This window comes from Mchenga conophoros, linkage group LG11, assembly GCF_057382185.1.
Source record: "Mchenga conophoros isolate Kocher_MC1m ecotype Shallow Benthic linkage group LG11, M_conophoros_male_GT1.1, whole genome shotgun sequence".
Taxonomy (NCBI): domain Eukaryota; kingdom Metazoa; phylum Chordata; class Actinopteri; order Cichliformes; family Cichlidae; genus Mchenga; species Mchenga conophoros.
In genome coordinates, this window is record NC_140536.1 from 22748066 (window position 1) to 22765376 (window position 17311).

General features: G+C 40.6%; 1 protein-coding gene across 1 annotated transcript; it reads left to right on the top strand.

Moving 5' to 3' along the window:
- The first annotated feature begins 2328 nt into the window (after positions 1-2328).
- On the top strand, positions 2329-9675 carry rps19 (ribosomal protein S19). Its single transcript, XM_085291526.1, has 6 exons — positions 2329-2381; positions 3099-3169; positions 3380-3480; positions 3842-4025; positions 6574-6628; positions 9622-9675. The coding sequence occupies exons 1-6, from the start codon at positions 2331-2333 to the stop codon at positions 9649-9651; spliced, it is 492 nt and encodes a 163-aa protein (XP_085147652.1). The 5' UTR covers positions 2329-2330; the 3' UTR covers positions 9652-9675.
- The last annotated feature ends 7636 nt before the right edge of the window (positions 9676-17311 follow it).

A 17311-nucleotide genomic window follows, 5' to 3' on the forward strand; every position in this document is an offset into this window, starting at 1 on the left:
GTCTGAGGACAAGTTTTAAGAAGACAAAGAAACAAAAATTTGTGTTTTTACAATTTTGAAAACAAAACAAAACAAAACACTGATGATAATGATGTGGGCAAACATAAATTCAAGAAAATACATATTGATGCTTTCTATGCAAATAAAACCTCCTACTCTACCTGTCACCTCTGCCCTGTGTTCCCATGTGGTTATTGGAGCCAAGACGGCTCCTGGAGCATCGCTTTGACTTGAATTGTAAAAGCGATGGTCAAACACACAGAGAAAGACAAAGAATAGAGGGAAAATAAATGAGAAAGGAGTGACAACGGATGGAGGAAATTGTAAGGTTAAGCAGTGGATTGTGGGTCAGAATACAAAAAACACTCAGCAGAGGGAGAAAAGTACAGTTGTAGAAGGATTTAGAATGTGATGCAAGTTTGTGCTAGGGGCAGAGAAGCAGGCAGAAAGGGAGTAGATATTTTGATAGGTATTGGAGAGCTGTAAACGTGTCTGGAGAGTGAAAAGGTCAGACCAGACCAGACTTGACAGAACTTCTCCATGTAGGATGTGAGCACCATGCAAACACATGACAACAAGCACCAAGCTGGGTGGCAACATAGAGTTACACGCTATGTTTTCTCATACCTTGTTCCAATGTTTAATGCACCTCTTTTCTCCCTCTGGCCCACCATATTTCATTCACAGACACATACTTCTTGAAGCACAAACAGTGCTAGACATTTATGCGTAAATAAATGGACAGCAACACTCAGTTACACAAGTGTGCAGTGCCAGTGCCTGATGAGTAATTTTCAGCAAATGTATTCAGACATGATTGACAGCTAATTTTAGTGCGTTTTCAAACAATAGTCTCCCAGAAAGCAGAGTAAATGAATATTGAAATAGCAGATTTGCTGCCTCAATGTGCCACCTGTCCATTCCATGTAATTAGTTTGACCTTTCTGAAACATTTGGTGTTAGTCCTCACTTCCATAATAATCATGACTGGCTAAAATAACCTCTTTATAACACTTCATAATCACTTTACACAGTTGTCTCCTGTCTTACTACTTGAAGGGGCTCAGCAAAATTGATTTACTGAAGTAATTAATGTAGTTCAAATCCACCTTGTGTGAGTTTTCAATTCAAATTGGTAGCTGGACACTCCCAGCGTAATGAATTGCCTTAATTAATCAATTAAGCTCTTTGAAAGTACATAGGGCCAAACTTTTCATCATGGCAACAGTCAATTTGACAGAGTTGAGAAATCAGTGGGTGCCAAAGAGGTGAATTAGATTAAAAAGGTACAGTTACCTGTTGTGAAGCCCCTGCGATGATGAGCTCTAACCTATCGTTGGTTATGACTTGGCTTGCTTTTTTATTCCGCTCAAGGATCTCTATCTCTCCCTCTCACCTCTCAGTCTAACTGTCTGCCCCCACTGACAGCATAAACCTGATTCATAAACCTCTGCTTATCAACCTGCCTTCTATCTCTCCCTTGTCTCTGCAAACATATCAATTGTGTCAATGTTGGAGCATGGCTGCCCTTTCCATCTGATTTGTGCAAAGGGCAACACATTCTCTTCCAGCCAGGGAACTATGTAAATAAGGTACACCCCCCCCCCCCCCCCCCCCCACACACACACACACACATATATACATTTATTATGTTATATATGTAGTTTTCTCTAGATTTTTTAAAAATAAAGAGTAAAACACTATGCAATTCTTAACAGCTTGCTGTTCTGATGTAGCAGTTTACACTATCTATAGACACGAAAACAAATATGCAGGCAGAAGTGTATTGATGTCTATATACACCTTTAAGAAAGTCTCTCTTGCCCCTATATATATATAATTAGAAACAAACAAACAAGCAAAATACAAGAAATCAAACTGTAAGATTGACATTTAGGTAACTGTCTGCCTCAAAAGGGCCAAGCATTACGGGAAGAGCACAGTTACTGACAAATCAATAACTGATGTAAACGTACTAACTATTGGCTGCTGCCATTTTAAATGCAGCCATAGTTAAATGTGAAAGTGGAGATCTCCATGAGAGAAGAATGAAAACAAGCGGATTTTTTTTTGATAGAAACAGATGAAAATAAATGACCAAAAACCGATTAAATACTATGTAAAGTACAACTTGTAGCACTAGTATGCAATTTCCCTAACCCTAATCTATTTATGTAGATGATAATAAAATAGCCCAAATGACGAACAAAAGAGAGTCGAAAACGGATAGATAGATTAGATTGGGACGGTCGACACTTGTGATGAGCGGCATCGCTGGAAAAAACAACGCGCTGGTCTCGCGTTAAAAAACGAGATGTGCCCGTTCTATCATGGGTTGGAAACCCCGTTCCACCCTCTTCCCTTGGCTGTCCATAAGCAAGGTAACGCCGCATTTTTCACTCCTCGCTTATTTAGCAATAAATGTATTCAAAATTCAAACAATTGTTCTTCAAACGTGGTCTGTTAAAGTATAAAGTACAGATAATTACAGTGGTTAGGCTTTACACGAGGTATTTTGACGTATTAATAAGTTTTTGCGAGAATTTTGTTTGAATGTTGCGCTCATATCATATCTGCTAGTAATGGCTGCCCCCATGCTACCTCGTTGAGGCCTGCTCAACTGGCTAGTTGTACTGATTTCATTTTGTGTTCTGTGCTATAATATATGAATATTCATATTACGAGAAGTGATATCGTGTATCGGTTGGGCAGATATTTCTTTATTTGTCGATTTTTAGGTCGTAAGGATAACAATTGAAAACGAAGTGTGGTTGAGTGTATGGTCAGTTAGCGCACATGAAGCTAAAACACCGGGTGAAACGTGCAATTTCGCCAAGAGTCGTACACATGTATCCTGTCCAATTTGTCTTGCTGCATAGCATTATTTAGTATTTGTTTTCTTGATGCATTTTAATAATTAACCTAAGCTCCGTATTCTTTGAAGCTAATTGGGATTGATGTTTAAGAGTTCTCCTGGTTTGAGGCGGTGAGCAGCGAAATCTTAGAGCAATTATGAGAGATGCTTGTCTGGTGTGTTGCTTTTTTTGGTAGATAAACGTTAGTTTGTGTGTATTTATTCATATTTTAATCGCATTCAGATGCCAGGTGTCACAGTGAAAGACGTTAACCAGCAGGAGTTTGTCCGTGCCCTGGCGGCCTTCCTGAAGAAGTGAGTTTTATTTTCTCCTCTACATATTCAAAGCTTGTTAATATATTTTATATAGTATGCTCCACTGAGCAGCTTTACTTTTCATTGAACATATTTTTAATCAAATTTTGTGACGCTGTTTAACTTAACAGATGCTAATGGCCCACTCGAATAAATTATTGATATAGTCCTCTGATGTACTTCATACTGATGTACCTTTTCTGTTACCAGGTCAGGAAAACTGAAGGTGCCTGACTGGGTGGACCTTGTCAAGCTGGGTAAGCACAAGGAGCTGGCCCCCAGTGATGAGAACTGGTTCTACATCAGAGCTGGTAAGTCTTGCAAGTTTTTTTTTTTTTTTTTTTTTTTTTTTTTTAATTACTAAGGTTTTCAGAAGTTCTCCTGAGACTTATTACAGCTTCAGGCTTGTATTACCACAAGACATTTCCATTTACATGTTTAAATGGTGCTTTGAGATGGGACAATTTTACATGCAAATGTGCTTTTAATTAGTAAAAGGTTTTTGAATGCAACAGACTACACATACTGATCATTTTAAATTCTTTCCAAATTTATAACCATTGACACAGTAAGCCCACTTTATCAAAAACTTAATATTCACATTGTACAATGCTTAGTGTTTCAGGTTCTAAATATTATATGACAACACTGTCATCTCTCATGCTTCCGCAGCATCCACTGTTCGCCACCTTTACCTCCGTGGTGGTGCAGGTGTTGGCTCCATGACCAAGATCTATGGCAGTCGCAAGAGGAACGGCGTGTGCCCTGCCCACTACAGTGTTGGATCAAAGAATGTGGCTCGCAAGGTGCTGCAGGCTCTTGAGTTGCTCAAGATGATTGAGAAGGATCCCAATGGGTAAGTGCCGGTTCTTACTGTTTTTATTGGTTGGAACTTAAAAGCATTTTTTTTTTTCTTCATCATACACTTCAGCCCCAGACCTTTTAAAATATTAGACACAGAAAGCTGTGAATGCAAAAACGCTGTCTGATAGACTTACCCGTACGTGTGATGTCTGAATATATGTGACACAAGGAATCCTTTGGTGAGCAAGTCACCATAATATGGCCTGCCTCCTGGTTGCCCTACCAAGAAAGCATGGTATGGGGCATCTCTTCCTTCATGTGTGGAAATCACCTAACGTTTAGAGCCAGTCAAGAAAGCTGATTGCATGTATAAGTTGGCATGTGCATGATGCTTAGAGATGGGTGAAATAATTGACTCACTGAGGAATAGTTTTTATATTTTATACATCTGATTTTATTTGCAAATTGTAAGCCTTACGACTCGATATCTATAGCTGATAACAGTGCCCGTGTCAGTCATCTTTTTTCTGTTGTGTCCAGAAGGGGTTTCAAGAGCACTCACATTCAGTTAGAGTGAGTGTAAGTGTAGCTTGAACTGTCAAAGCTTTAAAATGCATGCGTCTCTAGTTGTCCATTATACGTATGTTTACTTGGAGTTGCTTGGTAGCCTAAGTGTTAAGTTCTGCAATGCTATTGATGAAGCGTGTCCCCTTAATGCTGTGCAGTAAGGTTTGGTTGGAATGGAGCATGCTGACCAACCTTGAGTGAACTGCTTTAGTTGATAACTCCCACCCCAGCACCATTATCCAGTATTACACTACATCTGTTCAAATATTGAAAATGTTGACTCGGTATTAACTTAATTTGGTCCATCCATCCATCCATCTTCATCCGCTTTATCCGAGACCGCGTCGCGGGGGCAGCAGCCTAAGCAAAGAGGCCCAGACCTCCCTCTCCCCAGCCACCTCCTCCTCCAGCTTATCCGGGGGAACACCAAGGCGTTCCCAGGCCAGCCGAGAGATATAATCTCTCCAGTGTGTCCTGGGTCTGCCCCGGGGCCTCCTCCCGGTGGGACATGCCTGGAACACCTCGCCCAGGAGGCATCCTTGTCGGATGCCCGAACCACCTCAGCTGGCTCCTTTCGATGTGGAGCAGCAGCTGCTCTACTCTGAGCCCCTCCCAGATGGCCGAACTTCTCACCCTATCTCTAAGGGAGAGGCCAGCCACCCTTCGGAGGAAGCTCATTTCTGCCGCTTGTATCCGCGATCTCGTTCTTTCGGTCACTACCCACAGCTCGTGGCCATAGGTGAGGGTAGGGACGTAGATCGACCGGTAAATTGAGAGCTTTGCTTTTACACTCAGCTCCCTCTTCACCACGACGGACCGGTGCAGCGTCCGCATTACTGCAGCTGCAGCCCCAATCCGTCTGTCGATCTCCGGCTCCCTTCTCCCATCACTCGCGAACAAGACCCCGAGATACTTGAACTCCTCCACTTGGGGCAGGAACTCATCCCCGACCCGGAGTGGGCACTCCACCCTTTTCCGGCTAATTTGGTCATTAAACATTTTTAAATTCTCTACAATTGTTTCTTGTTTTTAGTCACAGTACATTACTTGAACTCCACAGTACAGTTTCATAATGTGTATTTCCACTAAAAACTTGGTCTTTAGTTGGGGATATTAAAAAGATATTAATTTGTAACTCTGCATACCAATATTAGTGGACATCATGGTAAATGGACTTACAAAGCTGTACGCCACCTTTAATTGATTATTCGTAGCACTCATTCACACAATCATACAGACTTTTTATTTATTTGCTTTGTAACCATCGCGGATACTTGCACACTGCGATGGATGCCTTTGAGGATAACTCGGGGCTCAGTAGTTTGCCTAAGTATACTTTGGCACATGGCTAGAGGAGTCAGATGACCAACGCTACCAGATGAGTCATGGCTCTCCACACAAAACCTCAGTGCACACACAGTAAGCAATTGGATGCAGCATTGGAGTATGAAGCTTAAATCCCCCAAGTAGCATACTTTTGCACAGCTTTCTATTGCTGATAAAACATGGAGATGCCAGCTAACTGACAGTTGATATTTTGATACTTGGTGAGCTCAAGAAAATGCCACAATATTGTTTTGAATTGATTTTTTTTTCTTGTTTTATTTTATGGGAAACATGGGCACAGAGGTACACACCTACGCCAATGCCTCTACGCATGCTGTTACTCATTCTTGCAGAACTTAGTAACAGTGTCTCAGCTTTCTGTTTATTGCATTTGCTGATGTGAAATGGGCCAGCTTATGTGATGTGGATAACTGAAATCTGTAAATGCATAAGGTAGAAATCATTTTTTTGAGACTGCAGTAAAGATTTAATCACTCTGTAACAACAGGGCTAATTGATTGGCTTGGGATAGAAGTGAGCAAGAAAATTAAGTTCTGTGGAGAAAAATTGTTCAGTGGCTTCTTCACTGTAATGCTGTGGTTAGTGTGGCATAAACTCATTATTGTAGTGTTAAGCATTTTTCTAGCGGTGAATGGTATTCTGTTGTATCAGCTAATTTCTGCTTTTTCTTGCTTTTTTAAAATCAGTGGTCGCAGACTGACTTCCCAGGGAACCAGAGATCTGGACAGAATTGCTGGCCAGGTGAGAAACTCATTTGGTGATTTTTTTTTTAAATTTTATTTTATTTTTTAAAAACACACCAAACTGTCTAAATGCTAAGAAGTTTGCATACACTTACCAATAACTCAACTGATTAAATGATCCTAATAAAACTTTATTCAGAGATGGCGTCGTGGTCTTTACCTTCTTATACGGTACAGTGGAGGCTTGACATATTCAAGGGGTCTAAAACCTATGCAAACTGAAAATCATTAGGTCTGCACAAAACCTAGAGAGGGGCATAAATGGGTTGTAGCTAAATATTCTGAGGACAATTAAGTATCTAAAATGGACAAATTAATTTGCTAATGTTAAGTAATATTAATGCTCTTGGTTACAATGTCCAGTGCAGCATTTCCCCTCAATAAATTAAGACCATACACATAGATTGGGAGATGGACTAATGGTCCTTAATGATCTCAGATGATATAATTTGCACTGTATCTGTCACTAGTCAGTACACCAATTATTGTGTTTGATGTTTTAACATGACAACCTGTCTGCTGTTAAACACCATGACCATGTCTCCCTTTCTCTGCTACCTTTTTGCTGTTTTGTTAAACTGTTCAACTCAGTTGTATGCGTTGTATCAGGCATTCAATTGTTTTTATTTATTAATTATTTTTTTTTACGATACATGTAGTGTTTTTTGGCTTGAATGTGTATCAAATTGTCATCTTCCAGCTGGATGAAATCATTTACTAAATATATTCAGGTGCTCTGCAACATTAAGTGGCAGCAGCTAGTGAGAGTATTGCTAAAATGCTGCAGTTATTATAGGTATTCGACTTGATGTTTTCAGTTTAAGAAGATCCTGCTGAACTCCTGATGGCTTTTTGTTTTTTGTATGTCCACACTTTTGTGCAGAAGCTACAGCTTTGCTGGCTGTTTTGTTGTAGCTGTTTTCTGTCACCTGGGGGCAGTGTCACAACCCATGGGTCTTTGGGCAACTCTTGTGCTGCTGTTGGTTCGGCAGCAAACCGTAGAGAAGGGCAGTTGTAACGTATAAAGAGTTAAAATGAAACTGAGTCAAGAACCAGTGTCCACTTTCATAGTCACCTTCTGCTGTTATCCTCCTTTTTTGATTTTTCACATATATATATTTGTGGTATGGCTTTTCCGTTTTCTGGTCCAACTCTCAACCAGTCAGCACTTGCCTTACTCAGAGGATTATCCATTTTGAGGCCCATGCTATTGGGCTTTAGCAGTATGGCAGGTATTTTTCAAATACCTGTGCAAATAGACATAAATGTAGTACTGTAAAATAGGCTTAGCACAATGAAAGTAAGTATCATTAATGGTTGAGAATGTTTACACATAGTAAACCAAAGAAAACCATCTAAATTGAGATGGGTAAGTTTTGATTATTTGTAGAGACATTTGTGTAACATGCAAAAGAATCCCCAGTGTGAGACAAGGAGGGGAGACGCATCCCTTTGGGAGTTAATTCAGGAAGGAAATCCAAATCGACTATGCGAAGGTACCTATGGGTGACCACTTGTAAACAAAGGTGCAGCTATTTATAGAAGTAAGATTCTGCACTGTTGAGAAGAATTTCACTTAACCGTGTATTTTATAATGAAAGATGTCAACCGCGTGCAAGTCTGAAAATGGCGTTCCTAGTGAGCCATACCCCTTTGAGACAACTTTGGTGTCTCTTGTAGGGAATGAGTCTCAGCTGCAAATGTAAAAAGCTGCAGCCACTGAAGTATAATCTGAAAGTGATCTGTAGGTACTGAAATCGGATGTAAAATGTTTGTCACAAAACACATTTTGATAGTAACCCGTGTTATGTACCAAGCTTCAATATTAAGCCTATGCTTAAAATCACATGGAATCTAACATGCTACGCTATATGTCAGCCAGCTCTAGTTCCAGCCTGATGGAATTGGTAGAAAAGAAGCGGACCACTATCAGGCTCCCCAGCTGTTAAATGTCATACGACCTCATGCTGGCCAGGCAAAGGTTGTTTCCTGTGACTGATTTTGTATGATGCTCTCTGTCATTTTATGTGACGTTCTGACAGACTCAGGGTGGTGCCTTGTGTGATCACCACAGAAATATCATCCTCTGCTTTGATGCGACACCTTGTCTGTTGTGGGAGTACATTGCCCCCATCACTTTGGCATGCAAGGTTTTTGGTTTTTTTTAAAGCACTTGTCCTTGGGCAAATTTTTCCCCTCTGCCAGCCAGTTGAGTTATGTTTCTTGTGTGGCACACTCCTGGAATTGTTTGTTAGCCTTCGCTAAAAAACAAATCACACTTGGGCCTTGTCAAAAATCAAGAGAGAGTCAGCAATGTTGTGATAATCCAAGGGTAAAAGGGGTAAACATGAGGAGGGAATTTCATGCTTGGCAAGTCCGCCGTATGGCACCAGTTTTCTCCTTGTTTATCCATGCTAATGAGCAGTATGTAGATGAGCAGACCTGGGCTGGGCCCTGCCTGCTGCACAAAAACTGGCAGGAAGCTTGTTGGTGTGGCTCCCTTACCACCTCTAGAATCTCTTGTGTGTGTTGTACTTTCTGATGACTTTTTATGTGAGAGGCTTTTCCCTGGCAAGTGAGGTTTCTGCCATGTATTATCAGACTATTCATGGTGGGTTTTGGCAGCAGCAGTAACAGTTTCTCTTCCAGACTGTGTTTGCTCTCAAGTCCCTGTGAAATTACATTTTTGATAGCATCTTGCTCCCTCAAGTTGTGGACTGACTATTAACGCAGTGGAGTGACATTTAAAAATAAATGAATTAAATGTGTTTTCATTTGATTGCTTTAGAATAAAATTAGTTTAAATAGTTGAGATCATCTTCTTCATCCATGGCAGCCTAATGAATTGATTAAATACCCCCCCACTAACACTGCTGGTAATTTTATTCTGAATTGAAGGGATGTTTTCAAAGGTGTGAGATTTTCATTTGATGCAGGATGTCACTCACTGGCTATATCTCATAATGTTTTCTCTCTCTCTTTTCTCCACAGGTTGCAGCTGCAAACAAGAAATCTGTTTAATAAATCTTTTTTGGAAAAGTCAAATTGTGTCTTGTGATTTTTGACTTGCATGAACAATTTGTTTGAACCCATTCAATCAGTGTCTTCAAGCTAATGAACTGGAATGAGTTTTATAGATGAACTGCTGATAAGCCCGTTTCCCTGAATATTATGAACCACGCTTTCTAAAAGAAGGGAAGTCTTTGTAGTAATTCATCCCTAGCTGATGTCTGGCACTCTGGTCTAAATGTCATTTTGTCTAAAGGGCAGTGAATGACCATTGGTCGTGGGCTCTGTTCACATCCTCATATCCTCTTGCTACTAAAAGCTTGATGACTGGGAACTGTTTCATCGGGCAGTTTGAAAAGGCTTCCGGGGAGCTGATCCATCACTAAGCCAATGCAGCTTCTCATCACTGGCCAGACACTGCTGTCACATTGCCCCTTTTCCCATCCATATTAATCTTTTGTTTTTGCCACTTTGTTCATCTATCAGATGTGCTTTGTACAAATTGATCGCTGATACCATGACAACCGCTGGAAATGGTTCACTTAACAAAGGCAGATGATTACATTTCCATAAGGAACCTAGTTAACATTTCAGTTGTAAAGAATGATGTCATGGTTTAACAGCCTCATTCAGGGCCACAGTGCCATCTACAGATTAAAACCAAATTTAATAGGAATGCTTGACAATTTCAGCAGAATGGGGAAAATATCGGACATGTTTTTCATATGACTTCCACCCCAGACGCAAAACTTGGGAAAACTAACCATGAGGTATTTCCATGAAGGATACGTGATCTGTATTTTAAGTAAACAAATTCATGTATGCTTAACTTGATGTTTTAAAAGGCATATTGTCTCAATCCCCATCTAAAGCAGTTATGTAAGTGTGTGTATATATGAAAAATGTGGTATTCAAAATACATCTGCAGTTGAATGTTCCGTTGCATAAAAATGAAGGCAGACCAGCAGCATCCTGGGTCACATGCGTAATTTGTCAGTGACACTAAAATCCTGCAGAGGGTGCCAAAGTCAATAGAATCTGTCTATACATATAGTTTGAATTAATAGGCCATGAGGTGATTTTTATAAGTATTAAGTGTTAAGCATTAGTTATTTTCAAATACAAAAACAACCTCATTCACATCCAGAGGTGCAGTAATATAGTTACATTTCAGTATCCTATTAAATGTGAAATTGGTTTATTAGTTTTTAGTGTTCGTTATTTTCTGCAGCCACGAATTTCCCCAAAGTAATTAAACTAGAACATTATACAAAACTTCTCAAATGTTTATTACAACAGCTTCAGGATGTAATATTCAGGCAAGTAACTGAAAATCATCGCATCTGCATTTTAATTTTCATGCTTTAATCTCATTTCATGTCTCCACAAGGCTTGGGGCAACAAAAAATTACAAGCACAACCAAATGAAGAGTGCGTGGGTCGTTAGTCACGGTGCAGCGCAGTACACATCTATGTCCTCTTTTTGAGAATATAGATTTATTTCATGTCAATTATGTCTGTATTTAAAGGAGGAAAAAAATACTGCAGGCTTTGTGTGCTCGCACAGCTGAGCTCATGTACACAGCCTGCTGTGTGTGTTTGAGTGAGCTTATAGATGGTCCTGTGTTTGAAAGATAGCATGTTGTTGATCCATGGACAGTAAGCCTGCTGTGTTTGCCAGTCTATCATCCACTGTATCTGTGTGTACTGTCCACACTGTGCAGCACACACAAAGCATTGTGTGTCGCTCCATCCAACTGACTGTGTGTTTTTCTCATCTTTTCATAATGCCATTCATAATAAGCAGTCTCCATCAATTACTCAGTGCTTTTCTTGAGAAATATTAATCATTTCATACACCTATCCCACTGTCTCTGCCATCCCCTCCATCTCCCTGTCCCCTGTCCGCCCCCTCCTTCCTGTTTTTATTTGACGACCAGCTGTTCCTGAACACCTGAACCCATCATCCCTTCCTCCCCTTTTCATGATCCTGCTTTTTGTTCTACCCTGCAATTTAGAAGATGGGAGAGGCTCAACATGTCCTTGAGTGGTAGAGAGAAATGTATGGAATCTATCCGAGGACATCTTATGTTTGTTCACTTGTTACTGTTCCTGTGTGTGCGTGCTTGTTCATGTATGTGTAGTTCCTGCAACCACATTTGGTGATGTGTGCCTCTCTCCCCAAACAATTTCAGCTGCCGTCAGTCAACTTGTTTGTGCAACAATTTTTCATTGTGTGCAGTGTCATTATCAGCAGGCTTCACTATGGCAATTACTGCTGTGGAACAATTACCACTTTAACAAATGCACAACCAAGTGGATTTTTGAGCCTTGTGTGTGTGTTTGTGTGGAGGTGGCTGCACCTACTTGCGCTCCCAATTCTTTGGCAGCTCGGCTTGATCACACTGAGAATGGATGCAGACCTGCCTCTCACCTCTGCGGGGTTGGAAACAGCCGATAACTAAGAAATGAATCCTCTGCACAAGTCTTTCCAAAATAGAACAGCTATCAGGAGAGCTCCTGCACATACACATGTACACACACATTGTCAGTGCACAGCTCTATGCCCTGTGGCATGTTTTCCCCAGAAGACAAGACATTCCTCTGAATTTTTCCCAGCATTCCTATCTCCTCCATAATAGTTTTCTTGGGAAAGTTGACCCAGATGCTACTGGATTGGTTAAGATAACAACTTTTTTCCATTTATCTCATAAACCACACAGATTTATTAGTTGTTATGGAGTTAAAATTCACAGTGTCATGCAGGCTTTATATGCGTGTTTGAGGTTGTTTCACTTTCATTTATTTATTTTCTGGGAGCTGAGATATTCTTTCATTCTCGTTGCTTACATCTTGATGTTTTAATGCTGTGTTATTGATTTATTTATATCTTACTATAAATTCCACTGGTTAAAGAAGCACAGCAGGTTGGGTGCAGAGTGTGTTCATGTGCTGTGGTGAGGGTCAGGCCTCGTCTGCAAGAGCTTGTTTATAGAAATTAGTCTGAGGCCAAAAGGTCAGTGTTGTTTTGGTGAAGAGATGAGCTGCTGCCCTGTGTGTTACAAATCCGTGAGTAAGAAAACTCCTGAGCTATAAGAAGACTGGTTTACAAACTTATCTCCCAGTGGGCATGAGCGGCTGATTGATGGATGGCCCTGCTGTTTTGTTGTGTGTGCGTATGGAAGAAAGAATTAGTTTGACCTGGTTGACTTCCTGGGTAGTTTAAGGGTGGTATATAGAGCTACATCTGTCTACTGTATGTTGCTGTTCTTCTGTGGGCTGTCAGGTCTAATCCCTCATCCTCTGTTTGGCCTAAGAGCAGGTGGTATAAACACGCGACGCACTGCTCAGCCTGCCTGGCACCATGGGGCACTGTAGCTCTGCACCACAGCAGGTGTGTATATATGAGTGTGTGTGTGTAGGCGAAACACTAACCATGTGTCAGTGGAGTTTAGTGTGTGTCTCCTCAGCTTTTGAGTCTGAATCCCTTCCACCTGTCACAGAGGGTGGGGTGCAAAGGGAAGATGACGGGGTGCAGAACAGATGCTGTCTACAAAGCCAGCCGAACCGACTGAATTGCACAGTGTGCTCTCTGTACATGTGTGTATGCAGACCATATTATTTTCTAAGCTGTGCCCATGCTTGTGTGTGCTCACATTGAGATCAGAGCTTTCAAGTCATTCATACTTTGATGCTGCGGCCCTGCGCTTTCTTCAGCACAGAACAAAAGACTGACAGAGGGAGACAGCTAGACACCAGTGTGACACTGAACGGCTGTGGAGATAGTTGACACAGTGACAGACTGAGATAGGACGAAGTGTGTGTGTGTGTTTGGAGTCCTGTGCTTCATCATCCCTCTATCTCCCTCACTATCTTTCTAAGTGTAGCAGGGAGGGAAAAATCTCCAAAGAAATGCCAAGCAGAGGTGTCAAAAGTGACCAAACCATGTAAGAACCCAACCAACACTGCGGCTTCCACTAGCTTCTCAGGGCCAGTATCTAAAACTCCACAGCTCTCTCACACACAGCTCTGTAAGATATTTATTAATATCTTTTGAAAAATATGTCTGTGTGGAAATGTTTATTAGAATTTTGACATGCATAAGATGATATCTGAGATCCTCCTGATTGGCTGAGCTCCCACTGTACTTTTTTTTTTTTTTTTGCCACATCTTACTTCATGCTGGTTTACTGTGAACATGAACACTAGACTGAAAAACAGTCTGAGTTTTCCAATGAAAATTATGGGGAGAAACATCCCAGCTGTGGCAAACTGTTAAAGATTATAAATGGGTATTAAATATCCAAATTATATAAAAGAAATAAAAATTATCAGTTGTAAACACAGCTCTTAAAATAATTTTTATCAAAGTCCATTTCTGGCTTCTCGCCTTCATTCCTTCCTTTTTTCTCTCTTAATCATCACCCTTTCTCCTACTCCCTCTAAAGTCTTAACAAATCCTTCCAGCTACCTCTTCATTGCTCTAATGATCTTCCACTTTTTTTTTATATTGTTTGGCTGTTTTCCCCTTCTGCTATCCTCTTTCCTCTTCTCCCTTTTATCCCTCAGTGCCATTAGCACCCCATTAGCCCTTCCCCCGGTGTTCCCCCTTCCCTATCAGGACTGAAAGCTCACCAGCTTTATGATTTGACATTGTGCCGTGCTTTACCTCTTCTTAAAAAAAAGGTTTGCTAAAAGTCTCTTCACCTCTTCAAAAGAAATGAATAAATAATCATGAAAAATAATTTTCAGTACATAACTTGAAACTGAATTGCAGTTTCTCAGAAGGGAATTCATGAAAGTGGCGAATGAAATTGCTTTAGCTGTTAAATGTACTTTCATTGTTTTATGTTGTTGCTATGTTTTTTGTTTTTATTTTTAGTGGTGCCAGTTGCATGGTTCTACTTCTCCTATTTTCAAGTCATTTTTTCTCATAATACTGTAAGAGTTTGACTTGTAACAGAGTATTTTTAGTTAGAGCTAAGTTTTAAATAATTCCTCCACCACTGCCTTGTTTAGTTGTATAATATTCATTTATATATATGTTTTAAAAAATCACTTTATATGGTTTAAAGTTCAATGAAATGTGGTAATAACATACATTATTGGACATCAAAACTGTGTTTCCTACTATGAAACTTGTGGTTTATCAAGTATATAGATCTATAAACTATTGTTTAAGAAACACTTTTACTTTTACATTATTTTCAGATGTGAAAATAATGATGCAGTGATGTTAGTGAGGGAAGTAGATCTACAGTTCTAAAATTTTTACCAGTTTTCCAATACCTTAACCAGGACTGACTTTACTTACTGTCCATGGACACATTTGCCAGATGTATTCACAACGCCCAACACAGTGTGCTGTGTGTGTGCTTTATGTGGGCACATGTGAGTGGAGAATATATATTGTGCAGGGAGGGTTGCAGAGGTTAGAGAACTGTAGTTTCAGACTTTTGTTACACTGCTGCATGCCCAGTGTGTCTATTTCACACAGTGACCTCCTTGTCTCAGTGTCCTCTGCCTCCCTTTGTGCAAATCCCAACATGCCCACATTTTTCCCCTCATACCTGTATCTGTTCCAAACTGTTTTCTGCGAATATTATTGTTTTCCATCAAGCACTTGTGCCCTAATATAGAGTTTGCAGTCATATTTTTTTGTGTTGGTTTTTCTTACCTGATTCTGGCTGCTTTTGCAACTCAGGCCAGACAAACAAATATGTAAAATATGTGTTGTGATTGTGTTGCCGACTCTTGTGCGCGTGCAAGTGCATGTCAAAGAGAGGCTAGGCAGGTCCCGTGTGAGTGAAAATCTGTGGACACTGCCTGCGTAAATGTGTGCATGCAAAAACTGACAGACAGACATGCGATTGTGTTAGCAGAAATCTTATTAACTACCGAGCTGCCCCTCTCGTTAATTCTTTAAAACAGTTCCTGAGAAACTCCTCGGCTCTGCACTTCATTTACTCTTTTGAAACTAGCTGCGGATGCAGATTGGGCATATTTCTGCACATTTCCACAAAATTGAATTCTTCTCCAAAAGCACATAATGACTCTGGTCTTTTGCAGCTGCTAGTTTGTGAGACGAGATTGGGTGCCGTTTGGGACCCGTTGGATTCATGACTACGGGGTGAGAAAGAAGCGGATACCAAAAGCTGCATTAGACTACTCACAACAATCATCGAAATAGTACTCTTCCTCCGTGGAAATTCAGGCACACCACGGGGACCCATCTTCTGAGAGAGAATTTAATTTGACAGCCGGGTCCTGCTGTGGCAGACGTTTGCTAGAACATTCAGTTAACATCGTGCACTAGCCTCTGGGCCTGCCCAAAATGGGCAGGCAGGGTCACGCTTCTCTGGGCCCTGATAGAGAAACTGTTCTCCTGGTTTCTCTCTGTCTCAATTTCTCTTCTCATTATTTCATATTTTTTCACTCTCCATTATGCAGTTTTTCTCACCCTCCTGGTCTCTGCTGCTCTCCCTTTCCCCCATCTGACTGTTCCAGCTGAAGGTCCTGTAACACAGGGCACATGGAAATCTCATGAATAGCAATGTATCAAACTGACAGGCACCCTGACATTTAAAAAGTGTGTGTTAAACTAAAGATCATTTCAAGATTTTGATTGCAAGTTAAAGTGTCTGCCAATGAATGCTTCTCTTTTATTTTTGGCCTTTTCCAATCTGGGAAATGAAAGTTAAATCATCTTTTTATTTTGTGTGTCATTTAGACAAACCTGGTTGTTGCATATTTATCAGAAGAGAAAGACGTGCGTCTTTTCTCTTTGCAACACAGTGTATCGTTTTACATGCATTCACACACACAGCTGATCATCCCTTTCTGCCTCTGTCTGCATTTTTCAAATCAGCTTCTAAGGTTCAAGGTCTGGTCATCTCTGAGGCCAGTCTGAGTTTATTCACATGAACCTTGTCTCGCCTATTAGAGTTTGTGTGTGGGGGCACTTTCCTGTCTGTGTGGGAACATTTGGTGTCTTTGAGATAGTCTTGATTGAGTTTTACACAATTTTAGGTCTGCCATTTCGATTTTCTACATTTCCCCAAAACATCTTTATTTGCTCTTTCACCTTTCTCCCGACATTTCCTCACCCTTCACTTTGTTGCTGTTTAACTCTGTTTCCTTTACCCCCATTATCCACCCACCCACTCCCTCTACTCAGCTGGTGGGCCAGCCAGGAGGCTGTGCATGCATTTGAGGAGCGTAATCTGCTTTTTCTCTCATTCCCATTTCCATTTCAATCCTCCGTTCACAGCTGGAACCAAGGCACTCTGCATGCAGATGAGTAAGAGTTGACTTTTTCCAGAAAGTATATTCAGACACAAGATGGGCAGGAGATGAGGGGGAGGAGGGGTGGATAAAGAGAGAGAGAGGGACAACTGAAGTTAGAAGATTCAGTCATAAAGAAAAGCAACAGTTACTGATGGGGGGGAAATCGTTCAATTCAAACTCATTGTCATTCAGCCTTAGAGAAATGCACAGAGGAAGATGACATGTTTTTGCAGGTCACAGCATCTCCAAATAAGAACAACACAACAAAGTGACAGGAAAATCAAGTCCATCCATCAAACTCTAGGTTAGAATAAAATCAAATGTAAAAAGCAAAATAGTGAAGCCCATCAAAAAAACAAACAAAAAAAAAAGGTGATTGTCTTTT

Bases quoted from the DNA above. Each gene is read 5' to 3' on its own strand.
- rps19 (XM_085291526.1), top strand. From the start codon at position 2,331: ATGGGTTGGAAACCCCGTTCCACCCTCTTCCCTTGGCTGTCCATAAGC. The intron at 3,170-3,379 runs GTGAGTTTTATT...TTCTGTTACCAG, and splicing joins CTGGCGGCCTTCCTGAAGAA to GTCAGGAAAACTGAAGGTGC. The intron at 6,629-9,621 runs GTGAGAAACTCA...TTTTCTCCACAG, and splicing joins TGGACAGAATTGCTGGCCAG to GTTGCAGCTGCAAACAAGAA.